The 24,633-nt window shown below is 44.9% G+C and overlaps 2 protein-coding genes across 3 annotated transcripts in view; one reads left to right on the forward strand and one right to left on the reverse strand.

Annotated features, from left to right (window-relative positions):
- The window catches only part of LTK (leukocyte receptor tyrosine kinase), a 92,707-nt gene extending 80,483 nt beyond the window's left edge, over nt 1-12,224 (forward strand). The window contains exons 16-17 of the mRNA XM_063333145.1: nt 4,537-4,614; nt 12,168-12,224. Coding sequence (XP_063189215.1) covers nt 4,537-4,614; nt 12,168-12,224 — 135 coding nt within the window. The remainder of the gene's footprint in view (nt 1-4,536; nt 4,615-12,167) is intronic.
- A 4,881-nt stretch (nt 12,225-17,105) lies between these two features.
- LOC134514235 (carbohydrate sulfotransferase 9-like) overlaps nt 17,106-24,633 on the reverse strand; it is a 28,154-nt gene continuing 20,626 nt past the window's right edge. For both annotated transcript variants that reach the window (XM_063331744.1, XM_063331743.1), the window contains exons 3-4: nt 22,832-22,979; nt 17,106-22,368 (exon numbers count right to left, since the gene is read on the reverse strand). In XM_063331744.1, the coding sequence (XP_063187814.1) occupies nt 21,518-22,368; nt 22,832-22,925 (945 nt within the window). In that variant the 5' untranslated portion in view covers nt 22,926-22,979 and the 3' untranslated portion in view covers nt 17,106-21,517. The remainder of the gene's footprint in view (nt 22,369-22,831; nt 22,980-24,633) is intronic.

Below are 24,633 nucleotides of genomic sequence, written 5' to 3' on the forward strand. Positions count from 1 at the left end.
GGAAAGTACAAAGAAAAGCGTCGGGTGGTTCGAGTTCCCTTCAGGAGTGGTGTCAGTCAGGAGCAACCCTGCGGAGAGATGATGCTTCTCTGCACGGAGGAGGTGGGAGCAGAGTAGGTTCTGGGCCGGCCCAGCTGGCAGGCCTGGTGTAGCTGGCAGAGTAGCAGTGGCAGTGAGGGGAGACAGCTTCATCAGCTCGTCACCAACTACAAATGAGCAGGGGACCCCAGCTGGGTGTTTTGGTTGCTCTGTCTTTGCTACTCGCTAGATTAAGTGAGCAGGTTAGTGCATGTTACAGTCACATCCCCTTTTTATCATACAAACATAAGCAGATCAAATTATCCAAGTGCACAGCTACCGCTTGCGAGAGGAGAATGAGACTCCAAACCCTGGTTATACGGCATGAAAGCAATTGCTGCAATAAATGGGAGTTCATTATTTTTCAGATTAATTTTTGTAGGTTATTTGCCAAATTCCTCTATGCAAGGCTTGGAGACTTTGGATATAAACTCTGAACATCTGCTCAATGAATGCCATATGAAAAAGGATTTAGGAACTGCTTTTTACCTAAGAAGCAGCATAGCTATAACTCAGGCAGCAATTTTAAAAATTGTACTGTGGCTGAATTATTAAAATGTGAAGTGACACAAGCAATGCTTCAGTTTTCGCCTGCCTTGGATCTCTGGCCCAGAATCTGTGGATCAGTATATGCAGAAATCACTTTTTCTACTCCCCAGCCCTGCTGTCAACTCAGCTGCTAGTACCCTGTAGTCTTGCCCCTGAGCAGCCCGGAGTCTGTAGAAAGTTGATGACCTGAAACGGGAATCTAAAGCTGATAGGTAAACACAGGAAAGGTGCTGTTGGGTTTAAGCAGTGGAATAAAGTTGGATGCAGATTCCAAGGATATGAAAGATGACTTAGCAGGGGATACTGGGATTTGAGCAGATCCTCAGCTATGAGGGAGATGTAGTATATTGGTGAAAGTGACCATGATTGTATAGATCTTGGTGTACGGATCAGATGAACGTGCAGAAAAGACACAATAAACTATGAAGACCCCTCGTGGCTGGAAATAAAATTACATTTTCAAGTCATATTCCTGAACAAAAGTATCTCTAACTATTCAGCTACCTCACATACTCACATGCAAGTGGGGAGAAAACATGCCTCAAGCACAGCCAGATGCCACTGCCCTTTGGGAAAAGGGGTTGCAAGTGTTTGAGATCATAAGGAGACAGCCATGACAGTGAGGAAAGACACAAGGAAAAGGCCAGAAGGAAGAAAAGAGTGTACACAGCACCCCCGCTACCAAAATGACTCACCATGATCTGCCAGTATATAGAGCATAGGGTTACTCTATAGGGAAGGGTAGGGAAGTACTGTGGGAATTAAGAGCTACACTGAAGGTGAAGAGAGGGGAGGTCACAAGTGATTGGAAAATGCTCAGGAGGAAAAAACACTTTTCTCCCACATCTGCCCCATCTCATGCTGCAGACAGTTGCTGTTCTTGTGCTGTGCTTGCAGCCCAGAAAGCCAACTGCATCCTGGGCTGCATCAAAAGGAGTGTGGCCAGCAGGTCGAGGGAGGTGATTCTACCCCTCTACTCTGTTCTCGTGAGACCCCACCTGGAGTACTGCGTCCAGCTCTGGAGTCCTCAGGACAAGAAAGACATGGACATGTTGGAGCAGGTCCGGAGGGGGGCCACAAAGATGATCAGAAGTTTGGAGCACCTCTCCTATGAAGACAGGCTGGGAGACTTGGGGTGGTTCAGCCTGGAGAAGAGAAGGCTCCAGGTAAAACTTAGACCCCCTTCCAGTACCTAAAGGGGGCTACAGGAAAAATGGGGAGGGACTTTTGACAATGGCATGTAGTAATAGGACAAGGAGTAATGGCTTCCATCTGGAAGAGGGTAGATTTAGATTAGATATTAGGAAGAAATTCTTTACTGTGAGGGTGGTGAGGCACTGGGACAGGCTCCCCAGAGAAGCTGTGGATGCCCTCTCCCTTGAGTTGTTCAAGGCCAGGCTGGATGGGGCTTTGAGCAACCTGGTCTAGTGGGAGGTGTCCCTGCCCATTGCAGGGGCGTTGGAACAAGATGGTCTTTAAGGTCCCTTCCAACACAAACCATTCCATGATCCTATGATTCCTTATGAAAGGGGAAGAGTAAGGCCTTTCCTTCCCACTTCCCCCTCAGCCTGTCATCACTACCTTTCTCCCTCACACTCTTACTGCTGGCCTGGGGCCAACCCATCCGGGCAATAGAATAAAATGGGAGAGCAGAAGGGGCCCCGGGTGTCCTATTCCATGATGGGAAGTATGTGCTGAAAGGAGTAGCCAGGTGAATAAATGGTAGCAGCATCACTGGCTGCGGGTTGTTAGTTTGACATGTGAATTGTGTGCTCCCTCCTCAAAGTGCCTGCAGCTTAGTAGAATAGCATCTGAGATACTCTTTTGTTTTTTGCTTGTGTTTTGCCTGTTCTCAGCTTACATAAAAGATTCAGCTTCCACGACTGTCATTTTAGCAGAAAATCCACACAAAAATGCCATAACAAAACAAGAGGAAGTTTTGCTGTCATGTGTTTGAGATGATTACAGGTAACACTTCACCCTAACAACCACGTTCTTCCTAGTTCCCTGTGAACTGATTGTGAGAACTTCAGTATGAAGATTTGATTTAAAGATAATTACTTCAGTGAAACCACTTGTTTACGCTTTAAGTAAGCATAGTTGTCATTTTTGGCCTGCTATTTATAACCCCCTCAGAACATCGGGACATATTTGCCTACATTTACAGTAATGCTCACATTAAAATCTGTGGATTTACTCCTGATTTATAATAGTGTAAAGAAGAGCAGGTTATGTCTCATTGTTTATACAGGCAGACTATTTCTAGAAGTTTCATTTCACCTATTCACCCTGCAACCCAGGGGCCCACTTAAAGAACAAATCATGGTTCTTCCCTATCAGAAACAGTAAAATACATCTCAGCAAGAGGCTATTTCACTTTTAAGACATTTAAAAGTATAAATTATAAAACCCCCTCCAGATTATGGAGAAAACTGAAACTCTGAAATAAATAATTTAGATTTTAACAAAGATTAAGGCAGAATCTAATGTTTTCCACAGAAACCATCACTAGTAGTATTTATTGCAGCAATTAATCTGGCATGGCAGCTGAATTGAAATAGTCTTTTTAACAAAGGATGTTACTACGCAAATGTGGTCAAAAGTTTAAATCCCAAGTCACAGGCTTTTATTTCCCTTTTCAAGAGGGAAATTTCTGGAAAACTCTTAAAACTTCTTACTGAACAATTGAATGGCTGGGGGGTGTGGGGGTGTGTGTTAGTACATTAAAGATTTCTTTGTCCACACAGTTTGCTTTGCCAGTTCATTTGCCAGTGCTGCACTAAAGATCAAATACATCCTGAAAAATCATAGACACACTCTAGTGATATTAGTGATGCTGTATGAATGTATTTTAAGGAAAAGGTAAGCAAGAGTAATTACTAAGCAAGATGCAAGTAGATTTCTTTTAACATAAGTGTCTAGTTTGCGCTTGTGTAAAATTACAGAGAATCACAAAATAGTTGGGGTTGGAAGGGACCTCTGGAGATCGTCTAGTCCAACCTCCCTGCCAAACCAGGTTCACCTAGAGCAGGTTGGACAGGAACGCGTCCAGGCGGGTTTTGAATGTCTCCAGAGATGGAGACTCCACAACCTCTCTGGGCAGCCTGTTCCAGGGCTCTGTCATCCTCAAAGTAAAGAAGTTTTTCCATATGTTCAGACAGAATTTCCTGTGGTCCAGTTTGTGCCTGTTGCCCCTTGTCCTGTCATTGGGTACCACTGAAAAGAGTTGGTATTGTAGTTGTTGTTTCATAAGATTAAATATTTGCATGTGTTTTATTTATTTGCCCACAAGAAGTGCTTACAAATGCTTTTTTTACTTGAAGTCATAGGAAAAAATTTAGCACTAATGTAAGTACATACTTATTGTCTCTGTCTTCAAAGGGTTTTTCACTACCTGTATCTGGCCTATTCTTTAAGTGAGGAGTGTTGCAAAGGAACGTATTGCATAACGACTTCCTCCACTCGATCATAAAAGTGTCAGGGAAAAAGGGTGATCTATGAAAATCACCAAGAACAACAGCAGAATTAAAATACAGCACGAGAAGAACGTTTCCAGCCTCACCGCTGGCATAAGCCTTCTGCCACCGGCTCAGGGTGGCCGCGCCGCCAGCCTGTGGGTTGCGGGGGGTTGAACGCCGGCCGGGATGGGGGGTGGCGCCGGGCGGTGTTTCAGCACCGCGGACAGCTCCGAGCTTCAGCTGGGCACCGGCTCCGGCCACCGCGCCGGGGAAACCCTCCTCTCCCAAAACTTCCGCCTGTCAAGTTTAACTGTGGGGTTTTCCGTACAGGCTATGGATAGCTTGATTGGGTAGTGCCAGTCATTGTGAGGCTGTCGGTACCAAAGCAGTGTTTAAAACGAAAACAAAGCTTAATGTTTGCACTGAGTTACGTTCGTGGTTCTGTCTTCAGAATAGAGAACCCATATTCTGTGGTGGTCTAGAAGTCCCCAAGACTACTGCTACTAGTAATGCTTCTGAAAAGAGTCTGGTAAGACTCTTAAACAGTCAGTCAATGATAACACTGTAACCATAATGGTGCTGCTAATGCAAGTATGACATAACCCATGACATAACCATTGACGCTGTGAAATCAGTCACAATGGACAGCCTATTGCACTAAATGTTCCAAGATTAAATCAGTATAAAAATTATAAAAATGCTTAAGGTCTGGTTCTTCCAAGCTTCCTCTGTGGTAATGTGTACATAGTTTTAATTACCTTTTCTTTCTTCATATTGTTTTGAAAGTAAAGCAAGTAACTGGCTGGATGGAAAACAATTTCTGATTTTTTGCATTAAAGAAATATTGACTCTCAATTTATGCTGAAATATATCAATAATGGGAACCATGAGAAGGTCTACTTTCCCTAGAGCCATGGATCTGTCTTTTGGATTTGTTATTTTTTTCAAATCAGAATATAAAATGCTCTGTCTTCTTCTTCAGCCTAGTGGATAAATTCTGAGATTTCCTGTGCCATTGTTCTGATGTGTTTCTTCAATTCTGTACATGAACAAACTACACAGAAACTGTGCTGCAAAACTTAATGCTGCCATATCCATGTGCTGACTTAATATCTGGCACATGTCTTTGGTGTTTCTGCCATTGCTAAGAGCACAAAGAGTTCCCTTCAGTAACTAAACTGGGATTGCAGATCATTAGATCGGGTTTCCGTCTTTGTTTCTCTTTCCAAGACAGCAGATGCTGGAAAAAGACACTGAAAGCAAGACAGGATTAAACCATCCATTATTCCTTGTAAGGAACTACATTACTATATTATGAGCCAGGGGTGGTCAATCTTTCAGTGAATTCTTCTGATCCTGGCTCAGCAATCAAGCATTCCTCCAACCTCCTGAACTTGTGATGCTTTCCTAGGTTTTTTTTTGATGGCACTAGTTGCACAATTTGTCCTAATAAATGGTGATAAACAAAATAGCCCATGCAAAAGTACTAAGGGAAAAAATACTCCCTGCTTTTACTGGCATAAAAAACTATTAACATGGTCTTTAGCATCGTGGAAAAAATACAGCAAAACAATGAAAAAATGGCAAGGGTATTTTACTCATGCATCCAATACATTATTGCCTTAGGTAAGTACAGTTTTGCAAGGCTGCATGATGACCATACAGGAAACAGAGAACCACATCCTCTTTGAAATTGCAAGGAGAAGATCTTTATTTCCCTAGTGGGGTCGTTATCAACTTGAAGAAACACTCTTTGGTTTTAGCTTGTGGTTTTATGTTGTTTTTTTGGGTTTTTTTTGTGTTGGGTTTTTTTTTTTAAGTTGGCAAGGGTGAATGTTCATTAGTTAAGATGTTTACTAACTAGAACCTAACACCTTTGTGGTTTTTTTCTGTGTATCAGTTGGAGGAATAATCCTATTTCTCTTATAATGGTATCAAAGTACTTGCCAAAGAGTTTGAGAAATTGCCTCGTGAGGACAGAAACACCTTCAGAAATGGAAACACTGGGTTGAGATGATACAAGGAGGCTGATATGAAGTGTCTAGAAGTTTGTTTGCCAGAATTTCATTTTCATTTTAAGAAATGCATTTCCCTCACAGGCAGTTTTTGGTCATTTTCATGAAAATCATTTCCCTTTGATACACGCACATTTGGATTTCTGGAAAACAATGTTGTCTTCAGATTTCATTGTGCAAATACATCAGCAGAATTTTGGCTGAGATTAATAGTAGCGGTATTGAGCTCCACTTTACTCAGAAAATGGCCAATGGCAGGTTAGGTGTTCATACATAATCATACACATCATACACAACACCCTGTTTTTCAGATTGTCATATGAAGATCAAACTCATAAAGAGATATTCAAAGAGGGTGAATAGATAAATGTCTGCCTGAAGTAATGACAGAGATGAATCAAAGCACACAAAAGAAAATAACTTTTCAAATGTAGGCAACTGAAAATTAGCTGTCTTCATAATTCATTTTTATATAACATTGAACCATAAAGTTCAGTTTGAACTTAATGAGGGTGCTGATAAATCAAATCCATAATACCAAATTTTCCTGCTGAGTTGCAGGCCAAAAAACAAAACCAAAACCAAATCCAAAAACAAAAACAAACAAAAAAAAGAGGTAGAGATAGTAGGCTTGCACCATGCAACACAGAAACAAGAAGTTCTTGCTAGAACACCGCAAGGTAATCTCCAGTGTCGGAAGCTGGACAGTCCTTACATCTTAGCAAGTTAGGGACAAGGGCTTGTGGCAAACTGATGAACAAACTACTGGTACAAGAAAACCACTAGTGACCAAGTTGAAACTGACTTCTTATTCCAGAGAAAGAGGGAGATAATCAGAGAAGCAGACGGAGAGAAAGAACAGGCATGAGAGTCTTGAGATACAAGACTTCAGGTCAAAAACGGACTGAAACACTCCAGCCATCAAGTACCTCTCTTCGGGTAATCCTCTCTTGCCTAGCCCACACTTCACCACCAGATGGCCCCATATGAACTTGGATGAATAATTGGTCGGTCGCTCGCTGCGAAGACATACGGGCTTCAAGTCTGTGTAATTTCCAGGGGTGCTAGCTGACAAAATAAAAGAAAAGGAGAAAAAAAAAAAAAAGAAAAAAAAAACACCACAAAACCCACCAAAACAACTCAAAACGTCTGACCATATGAGGCTGCAAAGTTTGAACAGCTTCAGGTTCAAAAGCTTGGATTTGAATCCAGGTCTCAAATCCTGTGATATTTGGATGCAGAATCATGGCTCAGTCTTAAAAGCACAAAAGACGATGTACTAGTACAAGGATGACATTGAATTCACAGTACAAATGGGAATGTAATATGTGACATACCTGAGTTTATGCTTTCAATCTATGTAGCACTTGTAAAGTCACATGGTTGCACCCCACTTTGGGCATCGTGCTTCAGGAGAGATGGAAACCACCTGGAACTGGAGACAATTCAAAGGAGGGCGGGAAAGATGAACAAAAGTTCTGCGAAACATAACCAGTGTGCAAAGCCTGAAAAAAAATGACTTGCTACGCTGTTTGATGAAGAGCTTTGTCGGCCAGTTCCAGGCAGCAGCTGGTATTGTCGGCAGGGCCCTGAGTTCAAGTCAGGAAGTTTAGCAGGAGGCTAGGACTCTGCTGCTATGAGCCAGCAAATTCTGGAACAGCCTCTTGAGGGCCCCTCCAGGTTCATTTTCTAAGACGTCTAGGAGGTTTCTTTGCAGGGGAATTAACAATTACACATATCAGTGGAAAAGCACTGAATGCTAATTTCAACATTTGCAGGAATTCCACTAAAAACTTTTCTAGAAAAGGTGAAGTACAGTGTATCTTGCATCCCAGGCCTTTTGGCAGGGGTAGGCTAGATGAAAGTAAGCTTAATTATAAAGCAGAATTCAAGACACAAGGAGACCTTGATGAACCACTGTGTATTGTAATCAGCCCCACTTCACGGTGCAGCAGTGTTGGGCTGCAGCCACTTGATTTCTGGCCCTCACTGGTGTCCCAAAGTTTCTTGCACTCTTCAGTAAGAGGATTCAACTCAGACTTCCCACTTGGCCTCTTGCAGGTGTAAGATGTTGTGGAGACCTCTGCTAGCTCTCCATTTCTCAAGGAGAGGAAAACACCATTGTTATACTTAGTAGGTAAGCACTAAAGGTCAAAAGCATGGTTCTTCTAATCTCTCATCTACACCATTGGAGCCAAGCATTTCATTAATATATTCTCACAGATGCTTGAAGTACTGCTGTGGTACTTCCCAAGATCTGTATTCTCTCCTTCCTATGGCCACTTGAAATCTCCAGGCTGGAGAGTCATAAGCTTACAGCCCTTGAGGTATTCTTGCTGATCAACGTCCACAGGATACACCTGCCCTACAAATAAAGGACTGTGATTTTCCCAAAACTCAACAGCCGCAGCAACCAAATCCTACTTTTCTTTTCAGACTATAGCACTAACACCGTAAGTGAAAAATTTTGATCTAGACTCCTCTAGCCTTAATTCAAATGTGGAAATCACTCCACATACATAGCTGTAGAACAGGCCATGTTCAGTCCTCTGACAGGTTAACGTAATGCCTTATAAGCATCTGAATCAGTTTGCTAATGCATACCTATATCAAAAAGCGTTGCCATGCTTTTCAGAGTTCATATATTCCCACCCTGGAGGAATGTCCTGTGGAAGTCTCCACAGTCAGACAGGAATATGAAGCACTGCAGTAAAGCCCTGTAAAATATTACCAATAACTGAACAATACATCCCTTCCTTGCTTTCAGACAGAGATGCACACAGTTGCTATGCCCTATCCTGAGGGAGAGAGCAGGAAATATTCATTGATATACTGATTTTTTTATGTATTTTACACTTCAAACACCACAAGATCATTATAGTCAATATAGACACCTTTCCCTCCAATGATAAACTTAAGCTGTTAATTGTTATTTCAGGGTGTCCTAGTTTCAGTTGTGATAGAGTTAATTTTCTTTCTAGTAGCTGCTGTATTTTGGATTTAGTATGAGAAGAATGTTGGTAATACATATTGTTTTAGTTGTTGCTAAAAAACATTTATATTAGTCAAGGACTTTTTCTGCTTCCCACAGAAGCGGAGAGGGAGCGTAGACAGGATAAGCTGCCCAAAGGGATATTCCAAACTACAGACATTGTGCTTAGTATATAAATGGGGATTGGCCAGGCGACAGGGATTCACAATCACTGCTTCGGACAGGCTGGGTAACCAATCATCGGGTGGTGAGAGAAACTTGTGTTGTATCACATTATTTCATATATTCTTTTACCATTACTATTACCGTTATTTTCCTCTTCTGTTACTGTTCTATTAAACTGTCGTTGTCTCAACCCGTAAGTTTTTTTCCTTTCCCCTCCTTTTCTCCCTCTTCTCCCTACCCTACTGGGGGGGTGGGGTGGGGGAGTGAGGGAGCGGTTGTGTGGTCCTAGTTGCCAGGTGGGGTTAAACCACAACACAGGGTGTGGTGTGTACCCATGTTAGGGACCCTTTTCGAAAGACCTGATTACACCTTTGCTTTACAGTGTGCCACCCCAAAAGACAGAAAAAACTTTTAAATTCATAAAGTCTAAGGGTTTTTAGAACATAAATTAGGAAAAGCAAACAGAAATTGCAATACATGGTCTTTACTAAGTCCGCAAGACTTAAATTCATATAAGAATTTATGAAACAGTTTACATACAAAACAAGTGGCTAAATCAGCTATATCAGAGCTATTAATTATTTATATTATTACGATTTTAGAGAAACGATATCCTCATCAACTCTTAAACCTGCAGTTTACAGAAAGTGGAAGCCAAATCTGCTTCAGATACAAACAAAACTCCCAAACCAGAGTAGAATGAAAAGCTTGGCAGAGGCTGTAACAAATGCCTAACATGTAGCAGCCACTCAGCTGCCAGCTGTATGTCAGGGTACTCCTGAGAGTCCCACAGAACATAAACCACAACAACAGGAACTTGGGCAACAAATCCAAATTCTGACACAGCATACAGTGAAGTGGGTGTCTGGCTCTGCACAGCAACTCAGAATATTACTACAAATAAAAGCATCACTGTGACCCTTTGTTCAAAATTACAAAACCTAAAGGGCTCTGCCTGTTGCAATAGTTGCTGTGCAGCAAGATGAAAAAAAAAAAAAGGCAAACCCATAATCTCAGCCTTCCAGATAGGAACCTAAACAACAAAGACCAAAAAATGCACGATTGTTCCTGAATTGCAAAAATCTTCAGGATAATGCTTTGTTAATATTAATTGCATTGATTTTTTCCCTGTTTTTGTTTCTTACCTGTGCTGTCTTTCTGGAACAGGATGGACCCAGAATCAATTGTTTAATGTTGGGATGTCAGGTGGATTCTCTCCCAACTTCATCAGTCTAATTTTCCATGCTTATCAAAATCTAGAAGTCTCAAAGGGCTCCTTTACCATGAAGGCACGTCCCTGGGGACAAGTCTTAACAAATCTCTGGGGGTAAACAAAATTTAACCCTGCAGAGAATGATGGCCCCTCATGAGAGATCGTTTCCTGTCTCTTTTTGTTCATAATTAGCAGGGGCTTCTGAGACTTGATGTCAGTGATCCCAAATTTGCTTTCCCTTACTCAATAAAACTATCTGAATGGAAGATGAGTTTATTTTTAGGGGGTAGAATTGCCTTAAAAATGTTGTTCACTTTATATTCACATTTCACGTGGCAGTAATATCTTGCTCATGGAGCAGGTGCTTGAACAACTTTCTGACACAAAAAGCCTTCTTACAATAGTTGTAATACATCCAGCAACGTGCACCTGGCAACGACCTGTACCTGAAAAAGTCAGCACCTGCAGCATTTGTTTGGTGGCCTTGAACAGTCGGAACTCAGCAGGAGTCCCTATGTATAGTTCAGGTGAATACTGAAGAAGGTATCTGGGACAATGCAATCTGGTAAGGTGGAAGCTGGTGGAAGGTGCGGCAGCATTTCCCACTGCTGATTGAGCACCATGTTCTCCGTGTCCAGCATGATCAGTTCTGTGGCACCAGCTCCTCGGGGAGTGTCTTCAGGCCTGACCCTGTGCCTGCATCTCTGCCATAGCACAGCTCTCATGCCACATCCTGCTGCTGCAAACATTGCCCTCTTCCTACTGGATGCTCAGCAAGTCACCTCTATGTCGTGGCATTAAACAGTCAAAACAGGACATTAAGAACGTGATCTCCGCTGCAGCCAGGGACAGGGGTCCTACCTGGAGCCTCTGGCAGAAAGCACCAGGGGAGACTCGAGGTCGACCCTTAGGATTTTGGAGTCGGGCTTAAGAGGGCTGTGAGGCCAACTATGCTCCATTCAACTCAGAAAAAAATCCTGGCACCATATGAAAGAGTTAGAGGTGCTTTGGAAGTCACTGGTAGTAAAGCATGGTTCCTCATGGTGTCCCGATTACCACTATTGGGCTGGCTGTTCAAGGGTATAGTTCCTACAACTCATCATGACACTAATACTATCTGCAGTAAATGGGTTACCTTAATCACACAGTTGGCTCCAATAAGAAACCCCAATCATCCAGGAATTGCAGAAGCAATCAGAAACTGGCCCGAAGCAAAGGCTTTGGAATGCTCCCTGTCCTGGTTCCAGCGGGGATAGGGTTAACTTTCCTCAGGCTCCGGCAGGGACACTGCACAGGTATTCCATCCCATGAGAGCCATGCCCAGTTGGAACTGAACTGCCAGGGGAGGGGGCAGGAAGTCGCCCCCTGGGAGTGGGCAGGGGCATCCCGGCTCCCTGGCTGAGCCGTGGTCACTCTCATAGTGCTTTTCCTCTCTCCGTGTTGTTGGTGGTGTTTTCTTGTGCCCTTTGCTGTTCTGTTAAACCGCCTTTGGCTCAACCCACAAGTTTTGCCTTTTTCTTCTGATTCTTCCCCATGGCAGGTAGTTTGAAAGAGCGGCCGCATGGTTTTTTGTTGCCGTCCGAGACCACCAGAAGAGGTGGTAACACGTGCTGGAGAAGCCCCGCCTTATAAGGAACTCTCAGGGAAGGAGAAGCGGTATTCTGCTCTGCTCACCGATGGCTCTGGTCCTCTTATAGGAAAACATCGAAGGCAGAAAGCTGTGTCGTGGAGTCCTACACAACAAGTCGCAGTAGCGGCTGAAGGAGAAGGTGAATCGAGTCAATTTGCAGAGGTAAAAGCCATCCGGCTGGCTTTAGGCATTGCCGAATGAGAAAAGTGGCCAGTACTCTATCTCTGTACGGACTCATGGATGGTGGCAGGTGCTTGGTGCTGGTGGTGAAAAGAGCCGAAGCACCGCAGCTGGCAGCACAGAGGTAAACCCATCCTTGCTGCTGAATTGTGGCAAGATATTGCTGACCAGCTCAGGAAACTAGTCATAAAGGTACGTCATGTAGATGCCCAAGTACCCATGAGTCGGGCCACTGAGGAACGTCAAAACAACCAACAAGTGGGTGAGGCTGCCCAAACTTTCCAGATAGATTTGGACTGGGAACATAAGGGTGAACTCTTCCTAGCTGGGTGGGCCCGTGACACTTCAGGCCATGAAGGAAGGGCTGCAACACCTGGAATGGGCTGGCAACCCAGGGGTAGATTGAACTGTGGGAGCTACCGCGCAGGTTATCCACAAGGGTGAAACATGTGCCGAAATCAAGCAAGCCAATATGCTACGATTCTATGCTTCTGAGGGCAGTACAAGGCTAGGCCGTTTTGTGGTAACCCGAGCCCCAGGGAGGCAGAATGCTTCCCAAAAAGGCACGTCTGGTTGGCAGAGCAGGGGAGGAGTGAAGGAATTCTTTCTTTGGCTTTGCTTAGGCGTCTAGCTCTTGCTTTACCTCCTAAACCGTCTGAGCTCAGCCCACACGCTTTCCCACTTTTACCCTTCAGATTCTCTCCACCACCCCACTGGGCCAAGGGATTGAGCAGCTGTGTGATACCAAGCTGCCCACTGGGCTTCACCCACACCACCCGGCAAGCCAAAGCCCAGTGACTCAGGAAACCAGAGCCCACTGCAGCAGCTCTTCTGCTAAATGCTCCCTGACCCTGCAGCAGCTGCGCAGCCAGCAGCTTTGTGCCCGCCTTCCCCAACAAAGCGATGCATGGCCACTCGCGGACACAGCGTTTCTTCAAACAAACAAGTGACTTATTGCCAACTATGTACAGGGTAAAGTACCCTCTGGAAGAGGGAGGGCAGTCACTGTCCAGCTGGTAGAGGGGAGTCTCTGTTGCAAGGCTCCTTGCAGTGAGCAGTCTCTTCCTACTCGAGTCACCTTGCTGCACGCCAAGCATCATGTGAATCAGGACAGTACTACCGGAAGCGTCCGTCAGCCGGAGCTTGCAGGAGCGCTTGGAGGGCAGCACCTTTAGGTGGCAGTGTCTCGACTGAGGCAAAACCACCCAGGCGTCTCGTACCAAGTCCTGGAACCAGCGGGTGGTTTTCTCTACGTCCAGGTAGGGGCCGGTGCAGAGGGTGCCTAGGAGGCTGGGACCCCGATTTCTCCTCAGCTGCTCCTCGTTGCAGTGGAGGAGGCATGGCATGTCCTTCGCCAGCCGCTCCTTCGTGCAGCTGCACTCCAGCTCCACGCGGATGCAGGAGTACTTTGCCGTCGTCCCCTCTGGGGTGCCCAGCTCCAGGTGGAAGGCGTGCCCATGCGGGGCCTTCAGGGGCACGAGCAGGCGGTAGATGGCATCATCCTCGTGAGGACCCCAAGCTCCTAAAGCGCTCTCCATCCCGACAACTGGCTTCACTCGCGGCATTAAAGTACCCCTGGAAACTTTGTGGCAGCTGCGGAGAAGATCATTTACCAGGTCCTCCACCATTGTGAATGATTCCGACAGGTCGAGGAGCCGCTTGGCCGAAATCAAGCGTGCCTGCAGTGCAAGACCGGGTTTTGCTTCTTGCGCCTCCTTATCCACCTTCTTGCTGGAACTGCCCTCCTTGCTGCGGCTGGCTGGCCGACGGCTCCTTTTCCTGAGCCGCCAGCAGAGCCCGAGGAGCAGGACTAGGATTCCAGCGACGGCCCAGAAGTGCCACTGCCGCAAGGTAGCGAAGAGCGGGCCTCCCCAGGCAGAGTCGCTCTGCTGCTCTGGGCTCATTTGCTCCAGCTTCTGCAGCAGTTGCATCATCTCCTCGTTCAGGTACTCGGCACGCTGCCCCATGCGCTCGCGCATGGCCTCGTCCAGCTCATCACCAGTCAGCAGTGGGAGCCGGAAGATCTGTTGCAGAGCAAGGAAGGCGAGTAGCAATTGGGCAGCCATGGCCTGCAGGAGGAGGGAGAGAAGGGGTTCACTGGGGCTAGGAGAGAAGGAGGGAGCTGGCAGCAGGGGGGACGGGAGCCACAGGGAGCTGAGGGCAGGTAGGAGAGGGGCCGAGGCAGCGGGGAGGCAGCAAGGCCTGCGCCCAGCCCCGCCGGCGGTGGCACCGTGCCCAGCCCAAGGTGCTCCCACCGGCGGCTGGGCCCTCCATGCCGGGTCAGAACCCACCCCCCAGGGGCCGCGTTTCTGCCCCGGCCCCAGCCCAGCCTCCCCCCACAACCCCACTCACCACTCTCCCGTGCCGAACTGGGGCAGCGCTGCCCGCTGGCGCCCTTTCTAGCCGCCCCCATTGTGAGGCATCCCCTGTGGTGTCCCAGGCACCAGAGCGCATCACAGGCCCCCCCGACAACCAGCCCTGCCCTTGGGCCACTCAGCGGCCCACAGCTGCCCCAGGCAGCCACAGCCCCAACCCCACAAAGTCCAGAGCCACCAGGCAGGACGGGGCTCCCAGGAGTTGCCTTTCCAAAGCAGACAGAAGCCCCCCCACAAACCTAATATCAGGTGACGTGGCCCGCGGATGCTTTGCTCCTTGAGATCCCATCCTGTGAGGTGGAATCGGCTCCCTTGGTGCTGCCTCTGAGCTGCTGGTGGTGGTGGTGGTGGGCGTGCTCTTGGTGCCTTCATGACACCCTGTGAGAGACTGGAGCTTTTAAATAACTGTCTCAAAGCTTGCTTAAGCTCCTGCAAATCGATGGCAGGCTTGCAGGCCAGCAAGAAGCTTGCTTGTATCTATTCAGTACCTTCTGCAGACCATTCTCTTGCTTGCCAGTCACCACCCCAGATTGCCATCAGCTGAAGAGGGCATGTTGCCCCCAGCTGGAAAGGGTGTAGGCCTCTGGCTGTCAGAGTGGCCAGACCCTGCCTACCCCAGCAGACAGAAGCCCCCCCAAGCCCTTCCCAAACATAATATAGAATCATAGCATCATAGAATGGTTTGAGTTGGAAGGGACTTTAAAAATCATCTAGTTCCAACCGCCCTACCGTGGGCAGAGGTGCTCCAGTTCTCTGATCACCTTCATGGCCCTCCTCTGGACCCGTTCCAACAGGTCCCGTTCCTTCCGTTAATGAGGACTCCAAAGCTGGACACAGTACTCCAGGTGGGTCTCATGAGAGCGGAGTAGATGGGCAGAATCACGTCCCTCAACCTGCTGGCTGTGCTTGTTTTGCTGAATTCCAGGATACGGTTGGCTTTCTGGCCTGTGAGCGCACATTGCCAGCTCACGTTGAGCTTCTCGTCCACCAATGCGCCCAAGTCCTTCTCCTTAGGGCTGCTCTCAAGCCATTCTCCACCCAGCCTGTATTTGTGCTTTGGATTGCCTTGACCCACATGCAGGACCTTGCACTTGGCCTCGCTGAACTTCATGAGGTTCAAGCCTGTCCAGGTCCCCCTGGATGGCATCCCTTCCCTCCAGCCTGACAACCGTACCACACAGCTTGGTGTCATCATCAAGCTTGCTGAGGGTGCACTCAATCCCACTGTCCATGTCACCGACAAAGATTTTAAACAGCACTGGTCCCAGTACAGACCCCTGAGGAACACCACTCATCACTGGTTTCCATTTGGACATCGAGCCGTTTACCACAACCCTTTGAGTGCGGCCATCTATCCCATTCCTTATCCACTGAGCGGTCCATCCATCAAATCCATGCCTTTCCAATTTAGAGACCAGGATGTCGTGCCGGACAGTGTAAAACGCTTTGCATAACTCCAAATTAAGACAGCGAGGGCAGTCACTGTCCAGGTGGTAACGGGAGTCTCTGTTGCAAGGCTCCTTGCGATAGCCTCCTCAGCTGCATTGTCTCCCACTCCCCGGAGCGTGTTTTTGTTGGTGAAAGCTTTCCCCATACTTCTGGTAAATCATAGAAATATAAACTTGAGTATGCCTACCTGGCATTAGGTAATCATGCTAAATTCCGCTTTGAGCTCCAATAATTGCTGACCTTTTGCACCTTTGGTGGGACACCACAAATGATGTATAATCTCACTAACAATGTCTCTACAGCATGGGATGATGGGACTTTTTGAGAAAGCCCTTTCATATTGCTAAGCTTTGGTACGTCTCCAGAAGAAGGTACAAGAAGGATCCTGGAGGTATAAAAAAAGTGTTCTAGTCGTTGTGCACGTGGGCAGTGCTGAAATGGTGTTGAGCTGGTTCGTTTTTACAGGCCTGATCCTGTGATGGTTTGATTGATCACCAGTTTTGGTCTGCTGGTTCATTGGAACTTTATTCTCAGTAACTGACTGAGATTTATGATCACTCGAGCTTTTTCTTTAAAAATAATTCTTACTAGAAGCAGCTTTGTAACTGCACACCTGTGTACATTCAATACCCAGTCAAAACTTCCAGGAGGATTTCCCGCAATTTCGCACGCTTCTATCAAGTAAATTCTCTGCCTGTTTTGATTTTGTTTGGTTTACATTGATTTATGCAAGTTATGTAACTTAATAACTTTTTGTTTTATACTAAAGCATGAGCTAGCATATAAATCCAGAAGAAAGGGAGATGAGAAGTTCGGTGACGGGGAGAAATTGTGCCAGGCCTACACCATATTCATTAGCATCTTTTTCTTTTCCTGTTTCCTTTTTCCTTTTCCTTTTTGTTTCACACATCTATGACAGACAAGCCAAGAAAACTGGAGATTGTAGAGCTTAAAGCTTTTAATGTATTAACAATCTGAATGCAGAAGTAGAATCACCTTCTAACTGTGAGCCATGAGGGCTGCAGTTTGGTCGATGTGCAATGACTTGCACAGGTGGTGTTTCCTCTTCTTACTCTTGGTCAGAGGACACTTTGTGTAACATTCAAAGTTTCATTGCTCACACTGTTCTTCTGTCGACACCTGTTATTCTGTTCATAGCTGTCCTGCTTGGGGAAGTTCTCTGAAGGAGAAACCACTAATCATGGTTTACCTACTACTCACGTTCAAAACTGTATGAAAAATGACTGCTTATGAGCAGAACCATCACTTTTAAGTGGAGAATACATCTGCTTCAAGGAACTACTGGTGACACGGTCTCCATTGCTGACATACACTGATCAGATCTGCTATACCTCACGAAGAAGGTATGATGTCAGATTTGGGGTACCTATCCTGAAAGGATTTTTGTGTGGATATCCACGAGAATGGGCAAATTCTCCCTTATTTCCTCACTGCTGATAGGTAGACTTGCAGGAAAGCTGCAAGCTTGACTTTGCAAGATTTTTTGTTTCTCTTCCTTTCCCCTCTTAGCTCCATCTTTTCTCTGAACTGGAACACTCATTAGTATTTGGTAATTTTTTCAATTCTTTACAAGTCCTGTGAGACAGCTTTATATTAATGTACCAAAGCAGAGCCAAATAGCGTCTGGCCTATGTTATGTTTTGATGGAACAGCTCTGAGTCTTTTTTTTTTTTAAATAGACGTTATTCAGAAGGATGAGCAAATAGATCTATGTGTTAACTCACTAAAGTTTATTACAATAATTAGAAATTAAACTTAGCAATGGTAATATCACAGGCATATAACAATAAATCAGATTAATTATGGCAAGCCCTACCCCTTTTAATCCACGCCAGGGCCTGAGCCCCGAGCCACACCACACCACCTCCACCCCTGCTCCCAACGGCAAGCACCCACTTTCCTCCCAGGAAAACATCACCCAGAGTTAGCACCCGAAGGAAAGAAGCTCCAGTGGGGGTGGAGCAAAGGCCGGAGGGAGGCCGGCTCAGCTTAGAGCCTTTCTTCTGGACAGTACACTTGTAGGGAAGACAGAACAGGAAATGTCACTTAGTCTACAGGTGTCTTGCAGTTCTTATGGGCTGACTAGGACAAAGTCTAGAGCCTTCATCAACTTTTATTATGTTACAATATTAAGAATGAAATAACAGTAAGCTCTTCTGTTGGCAAACTTACAATGCCGTCCAGTGTAATGAGCTTTGGGGTTTACTTGGGGAATAAACAAGGTGGCACAACTCTCACTGTTCTGGGCAATGGGCAGTCGCTCATATGCTAGGAAAGATTATAGACCAGAGTTTTCCACAAGCATTGCCACTTGACAGCTATCGCTAAAAAACACAGCCACCTCAATGCAATTACTAAAGATCTTGCAATTTTCCCCTGCAGACTCATTTTTTGAGCTCAGCCCAAAGTTCCATACCCATCTCTGCAAGCTGTGAAAGCTTTTTACAACACACAGCAAGGCACCATTGTTTTCATTAATGCTGAAACACATTGCAGAACTCACATGCGCTCCTCTACCACTGCACAGCAGCTCTTGGTTTGGGGGAGTGTTAGCTCACAGAAATGTAAATGCAGTAAATTGGGTTGAGCATTAGAAGATGCCTGCAGGGGAATCTTAGAAAATCCTTTATAAGGTAATGTCTTTTTTTTTTTTTCTATTTTCCAACAGACATCAACCCGTTATTCCCATTTTGTTAGTGCACGACTTACACTGTTCTTGTGTGACACTGCTTCCTAAACTGTTGTTATATGAGCACACATGCATGCACATGTCCTCTGCAGTTTTTGTTGTTGAGATCCACACCAGCTAAGCAGCATTACAGCAGCCAGTGGTACTGGGCAATGTGCTACTTACAGTTTCCAATAGGCAAATGTCAAATCTGAGAGTCCATCGTGAACAATTAGAGATATTTTTCTGCATTAATAGATAGCCATCCATTACTGACTAGTGCTTGTGATGAATGAAGTAGCCATCCATTTTCTGTCACCACTGTAGGAAGAATACGTGATCTTGTGTGAAAGAGGAAATAAGAATAGAAAGCCACTCATATCTAACAGCAAGGAACTGAAGGGGAGTGTTAACACTAGAGTGCTGATAGCAAAGACACCTATCAAACTCTGTCAGTAGCATTTCTTCGGAGTTTTCCTAGGCTGCCTGATGGTGCAAGAAAATTAAAGTATATTTGCTGAAGCTTAGATCCCTCCAGAGCTATATCATGTAGAAGCAAGTTATAAAGCAAATCTTATTCCCTCTTCCTCTGCATGATCTGGCAAAGAATGTCAGAGAATCAAGTATCTGGAGATGGCTCTGATTCAGGAAAGAGAGAGAGAGAGAGAGAGACCTGATCCCTCTGCATAGCCTTAACTTTGAATGGGAGTAATTTCCAGCTTCTTCTGCCTCAGAACAATAAAAAAGTAAAAAAAAGAAAATCCACATGAACTACAGGGTTACCAGGGCAGCATGAGCAATCCAGTGTTGGGGGATAGTAGGACTGTGGGGACACCAAATATGGTGGTGGTGAGGGTAAGATCCAGAACCATGAATCACTCCACATAAAATCACAAGCTATTTTTTAAATAAAAATGTTTTGCTGTTCTGGCTTCGTGTTCTCACTTTGGATCTCTCCCTGTGCCAAAGCTGCCCCATTTATGGACTAGTCGGCCATGTAAGAGCTGCCAGATGGACTGAATGGTAGTCCTGGCTTTGTCTACCATCTGCTGTCAAGGAGGGATGCACAGAGCTTCTTCCTTTGTCTCCTCCTGTCACCATGGGTCTCATCAGTGTCTCCAGCTGATGTCCAATACATCGCTTCATCTTCCCTCTGGAGTAGAACAACCCTGCATCCCACTCCCTACACTAGGAGCTCTCTTCACAACCTTCTTGGCTCAAATCCCATTGCACCCATTTTTCCCAGTCCCCTTTTCCCTCTCCCTTGGCCACGCTGCTGGCAGCAATGGCTGTACAGTTTGGTGGCTGCAGTATGATAAAGTTATTTTGTCCCAGTCCTTTTCTATGCAATGAGAAGCTGTGAGCCAACTTTGGATCCAAGACTAGCCTGCCAGCCTTTGTGCATTTGCAGATATAGCTGATAGGAACTAAGTGCATTTGAGAGATTTTCAAGTTAGCCCCTAAGAGACTGACATCCCCTAAAGATGGTGCTAATGCTCATGATTAGTTGCTAAAACTTGCCACAATTAATATGGTCACAAATTATTTTTCAATGTTATCAGGCAATAGACTTTCAAAAAAATGCGGCAAGCCTTGTACTTAATATAGTAGCAGTTATAGACCCCTCAATGATCTAAAACCAAAGCCACCTACAAATATAATATAAGAAGTTGATAATTGTTTGAATTGCTTGTCCCACATGCTTCATTGCTCCCCTCACCATAATTCTACAATTTATTTGCACTCAATCTCCTGTGAAGCAAGAAAGCAACATGTAGAACAAATGCATTATCTGAGGTTACTGCCTCCACCCAAGTGCCATGCTCAGGTAAGTCCCAAGGGCTCATGGGCTCCAGGCAAGCACAAATGGAGAAAGCCCAAACATCGTCCCCCCTGTGCTGACTGGCCAGTCAGCTGACTGGGTGGTAAGTGCTTTTGGAGAATAGATAAGAGTCACTTTTCCACTGAGATTTTAGATCCTGCACCACCCAAGTTTAGAAGGTACCTCTAACTACTTATGTAAAAAAAGATACATTTTTCAGACCTCCCCTCTTAAATCAGACCATAATGCTAAGAAAGGTGGTGAAAAGAGTTTGCAAAGTCACCATGAACTCCAGACCTGCTCATCAGAAGATTTTGAAGAGATATCAAGGGAAACCCTGGCTGGATTGCTGCCAACTATACTGCTTGAGGGATGAGGCTGGTAGGCTGTGGTGAGAGCATTGGTAGAGGGGAATATAATGAGGCATTAATTTCTGTGTAATGCAGCTTCAAGCGTCTCAAGTTACTTGTTCGTTTCCTACAGGATTCATGACTGAGGCTCTTGCAGACAGAGTGGTTTGACTCTAAAGCAGATGATTTATTGCTTCATATGTCTTTTTCTAATAAAAATTTTAAATAATTTACATTTTAAATTGTGTTTTAAGATATTCACTGTGAAAAACAAGACTCTTCATCCTTCCCCTAACTCTTACCAACAGACCAAAATCTATCATTTATAAACAATCTTCATGAAACAAACATATGCCATTAATGATCAACGTGAAGAAAATAATTTCGTATAGGTAAAGAACTGTACAGTACAACAGATCATGGCATGGATTTGTTATAAGAGTGCTTAGGATGATAATGTCTCCAAACATCAGTAAAATCTCAGCAGCAGTCACCAACCCACCTACCAAGCACCTGTGAGGACAAAGGAAGCTGTTCTTTGTTCAACCTACATTAGTCATTCAGGGAAAAATAATCCTCATATTTCGTAGTGTAGTTGAACAAGACAAAATCCATTTCATACAATTTATTTATCTTCTCAATTTGTTCTGAGTTCAATTGTCTGAGATACTCCAAGGTGATATCACCATTAGTTCGTTTCTCTGAGCCATACCTCTTCAAGCTGGGGTAGTGCAGGCTCCCTGGCGCTCCAATGACCTTCAGAACATGCTCAGAATCTAAACCAAGAGTTTCATACTTACCCAGAATATCATAGTGAATGTTGCAAGGATCACAGAGCAGAAACATTGGTTTCCAGTGAATGTCAAGAGTATTTGGTGGTTTTGCTATAATGAAATTGACAAACTCTTGGAAACTCACTTTTTCAGAAGAATTTTTGTTTTTCCTGAACATTGCCCTAATCTCATTAGCAACAGTGATACTGTAGAATGGCTCAGAGTGCAGAAGTTTGTCTCTGTAAGCTGAAACCAGTCGTTCCAAGGGATGTCTGGTGAACATCACTTTGGTGTAATTGTTCAGAAATTCCTGTTGTATGCCAGGAGGGTAAGTCACCAGCTTTTTGATCACTGAGGTTTGGTGGATGTGGTCATGCTCAATTTCAGAAGCTTCTGCATTCAAGCCTGCTTGGAGAAGAAAAATAGTTCTCTTCCAGTTGGAGCAGCCTACCTTGGGCACCTCACAGTAGATAAATTTATGTTTGTGCTCCACAAAGAGTTGGTTTGCAACATGAGAATCCAATTTGCTTCCTAATTTAAGAATGTTGTTCTTCAGGCAGACAGAAGCCAGTGTGCTTTTGCGATCATTTTGAATTGCCAGCCAATCTTCAGTGGGATCAGGAAAAGAACCTGCAACCAAGGAGGGAAGAAATTAAAGCCATTAGTGTGAAATAGTCTTATGTAAGTCTTTCTTTGTTATCACCATAGCACTCAATCTATCTCCCTGCATACAAAAACTAATGAAGATCCTAAAATCAATTTTTTGTTTACTGGCACCAGACTCCACTATGGCAAACCTGCAACAAACTATCCTACTTAGTGAAAAGTATGTTAAAATGAAAAGTTTCAACATATTAGCAATATTAACCTAAGAAAGATGGACGTTCTAACACTTCTAATGTCGACTGGTTTTTGTAGTATTCTTCATGCTATCTTCTAACTGCTAAGACAGCTATCACAGTGACAGGGCCTTGAGTATTTTCATAGTATTGTTTATCACTTAGACTCCATATTTACTTTCCAACACATCGGGGAAAGGTGTCCCTGGTTCTAGAAAACATTAAGACTTTCTGTCAGTAAATTCTTTACTCACCTGTTAGGTTCTTTTGTCTCTTATAGAAAAACCCAAAAAGAAATATCCCAAAAATAAAATTTGGGAGAAGGAAAACTAACACCTTCTGATTCATATTATTTTCACAGGAAGGAGGATGAAGTGATCTCTAAAGTAGAAATCTGCCTTTCTGTACAAAGGAAAGATAGTAGAGGTTAGATTTTGCATGACTGATATAACGAAGATTACACGGTATTCTCTTACAGAATTTACAATAGCAGAAAGACCTTTCAAGCCCTATAAAAACAGGCTTTATTTAATGAGTAAAAATCCCCCTATGAAAAAGAATCACTACAATTATACAGTTAAATCAAACAGACAAATAATATGACCATTTCAAAGCATTACAAAATTTCCCCCTTTCTGAGAACAATGAACTGCATATGAGCAAATACTCCTCCGTTCTCATTTAAAGCTGGTGTTCCTGTCAAGCAAACCCATCTATCCCTTCATATTGTGTAACAATAGACTCATTTAGGATTACAGAGATTTTTTTTTTTTTTTTAATAACCTTCCTTCTCACTGTCTGGGAGTACAAAGTTTTCTGTAACCTGCAACAGGTCTATCTGCAAGTCTATGATGCATTCAGGATGAGATTCTTCCCATCTCTAGATAAAAATGTGGGCCTGCTGTTGGATGAGACAGGAGCCATGGTGACAGAGGATGCGGAGAAGGCAGAGTTACTAAATGCCTTCTTGGCTTTGGGCTTTACTGCTCGGGCCAGCCCTCAGGAGTCCCAGACTTTGGAGAAAGTAACAGGGAAAGTCTGGACAAAGGAAGACTTCCCCTTGGTTGAGGAGGTTCAAGTTAGAGATCAATTAAGTAAACTGGATATCCACAAGTCCATGGGTCCTGATGGGATGCACCTGAGTGCTGAGGGAGACGACAGAAGCCATTGCTGGGCCACTCTCCATCATCTTTGAAAGGTCCTGGAGAACTGGCTGAGGACTGGAGGAAAGCCGATGTCACTCCAGTCTTCAAAAAGGGCAAGAAGGAAGACCCAGGAAACTACAGGCTGGTCAGCCTCACCTCCATCCCTGGAAAGATGATGGAACAGCTCGTTCTGGGCATCATCTCAAAGCATGTGGAGGAGTGGAGGAAAAGAAAGCTATCAGAAGTAGTCAACACAGATTCACCAAGGGGAAATAATGTCTGACTAATCTGATAGCCTTCTATGATGGTATGACTGGATGGATGGATGGGTAGATTAGGGAAGGGCAGTGGATGTTGCCTACCTTGACTTCAGCAAGGCTTTCAACACAGTCTCCCACAGCATCCTCATAGGGAAGCTTAGGAAGTGTGGGTTAGATGAATGGACAGTGGGGTAGATTGAAAACTGGTTGAAAGAAAGTTCAGAGGGTCATGATTAGGGGCACAGAGTCTAGTTGGAGGTCAGTGATGAGTGGTGTTCCCCAGGGGTCAGTACTGGGTCCAGTCCTCTTCAATATATTCATCAATGACCTGGATGAAGGGATAGAGTGCACCCTCAGCAAGTTTGCTGGTGACACAAAGCTGGGGGGGGGGTCACACACCAGAAGTCTGTGCTGCCATACAGAGAGACCTGGACAGGCTGGAGAGTTGGGCAAAGAGGAACCTTATGAAACTCAACAAGGGCAAGTGTAGGGTGCTGCACCGGGGGAGGAATAACCCCATGCACCAGTACAGGTTGGGGGCTGACCTGCTGGAGAGCAGCTCAGTGGAAAGAGACCTGGGAGTCCTGATGGACAACAGGATGACCAAGAGCCAGCAATGTGCCCTTGTGGCCAAAAAAGGCCAATGGCATC

The sequence above is a fragment of the Chroicocephalus ridibundus genome, chromosome 4 (genome assembly GCF_963924245.1).
Source record: "Chroicocephalus ridibundus chromosome 4, bChrRid1.1, whole genome shotgun sequence".
NCBI classification, from domain to species: domain Eukaryota; kingdom Metazoa; phylum Chordata; class Aves; order Charadriiformes; family Laridae; genus Chroicocephalus; species Chroicocephalus ridibundus.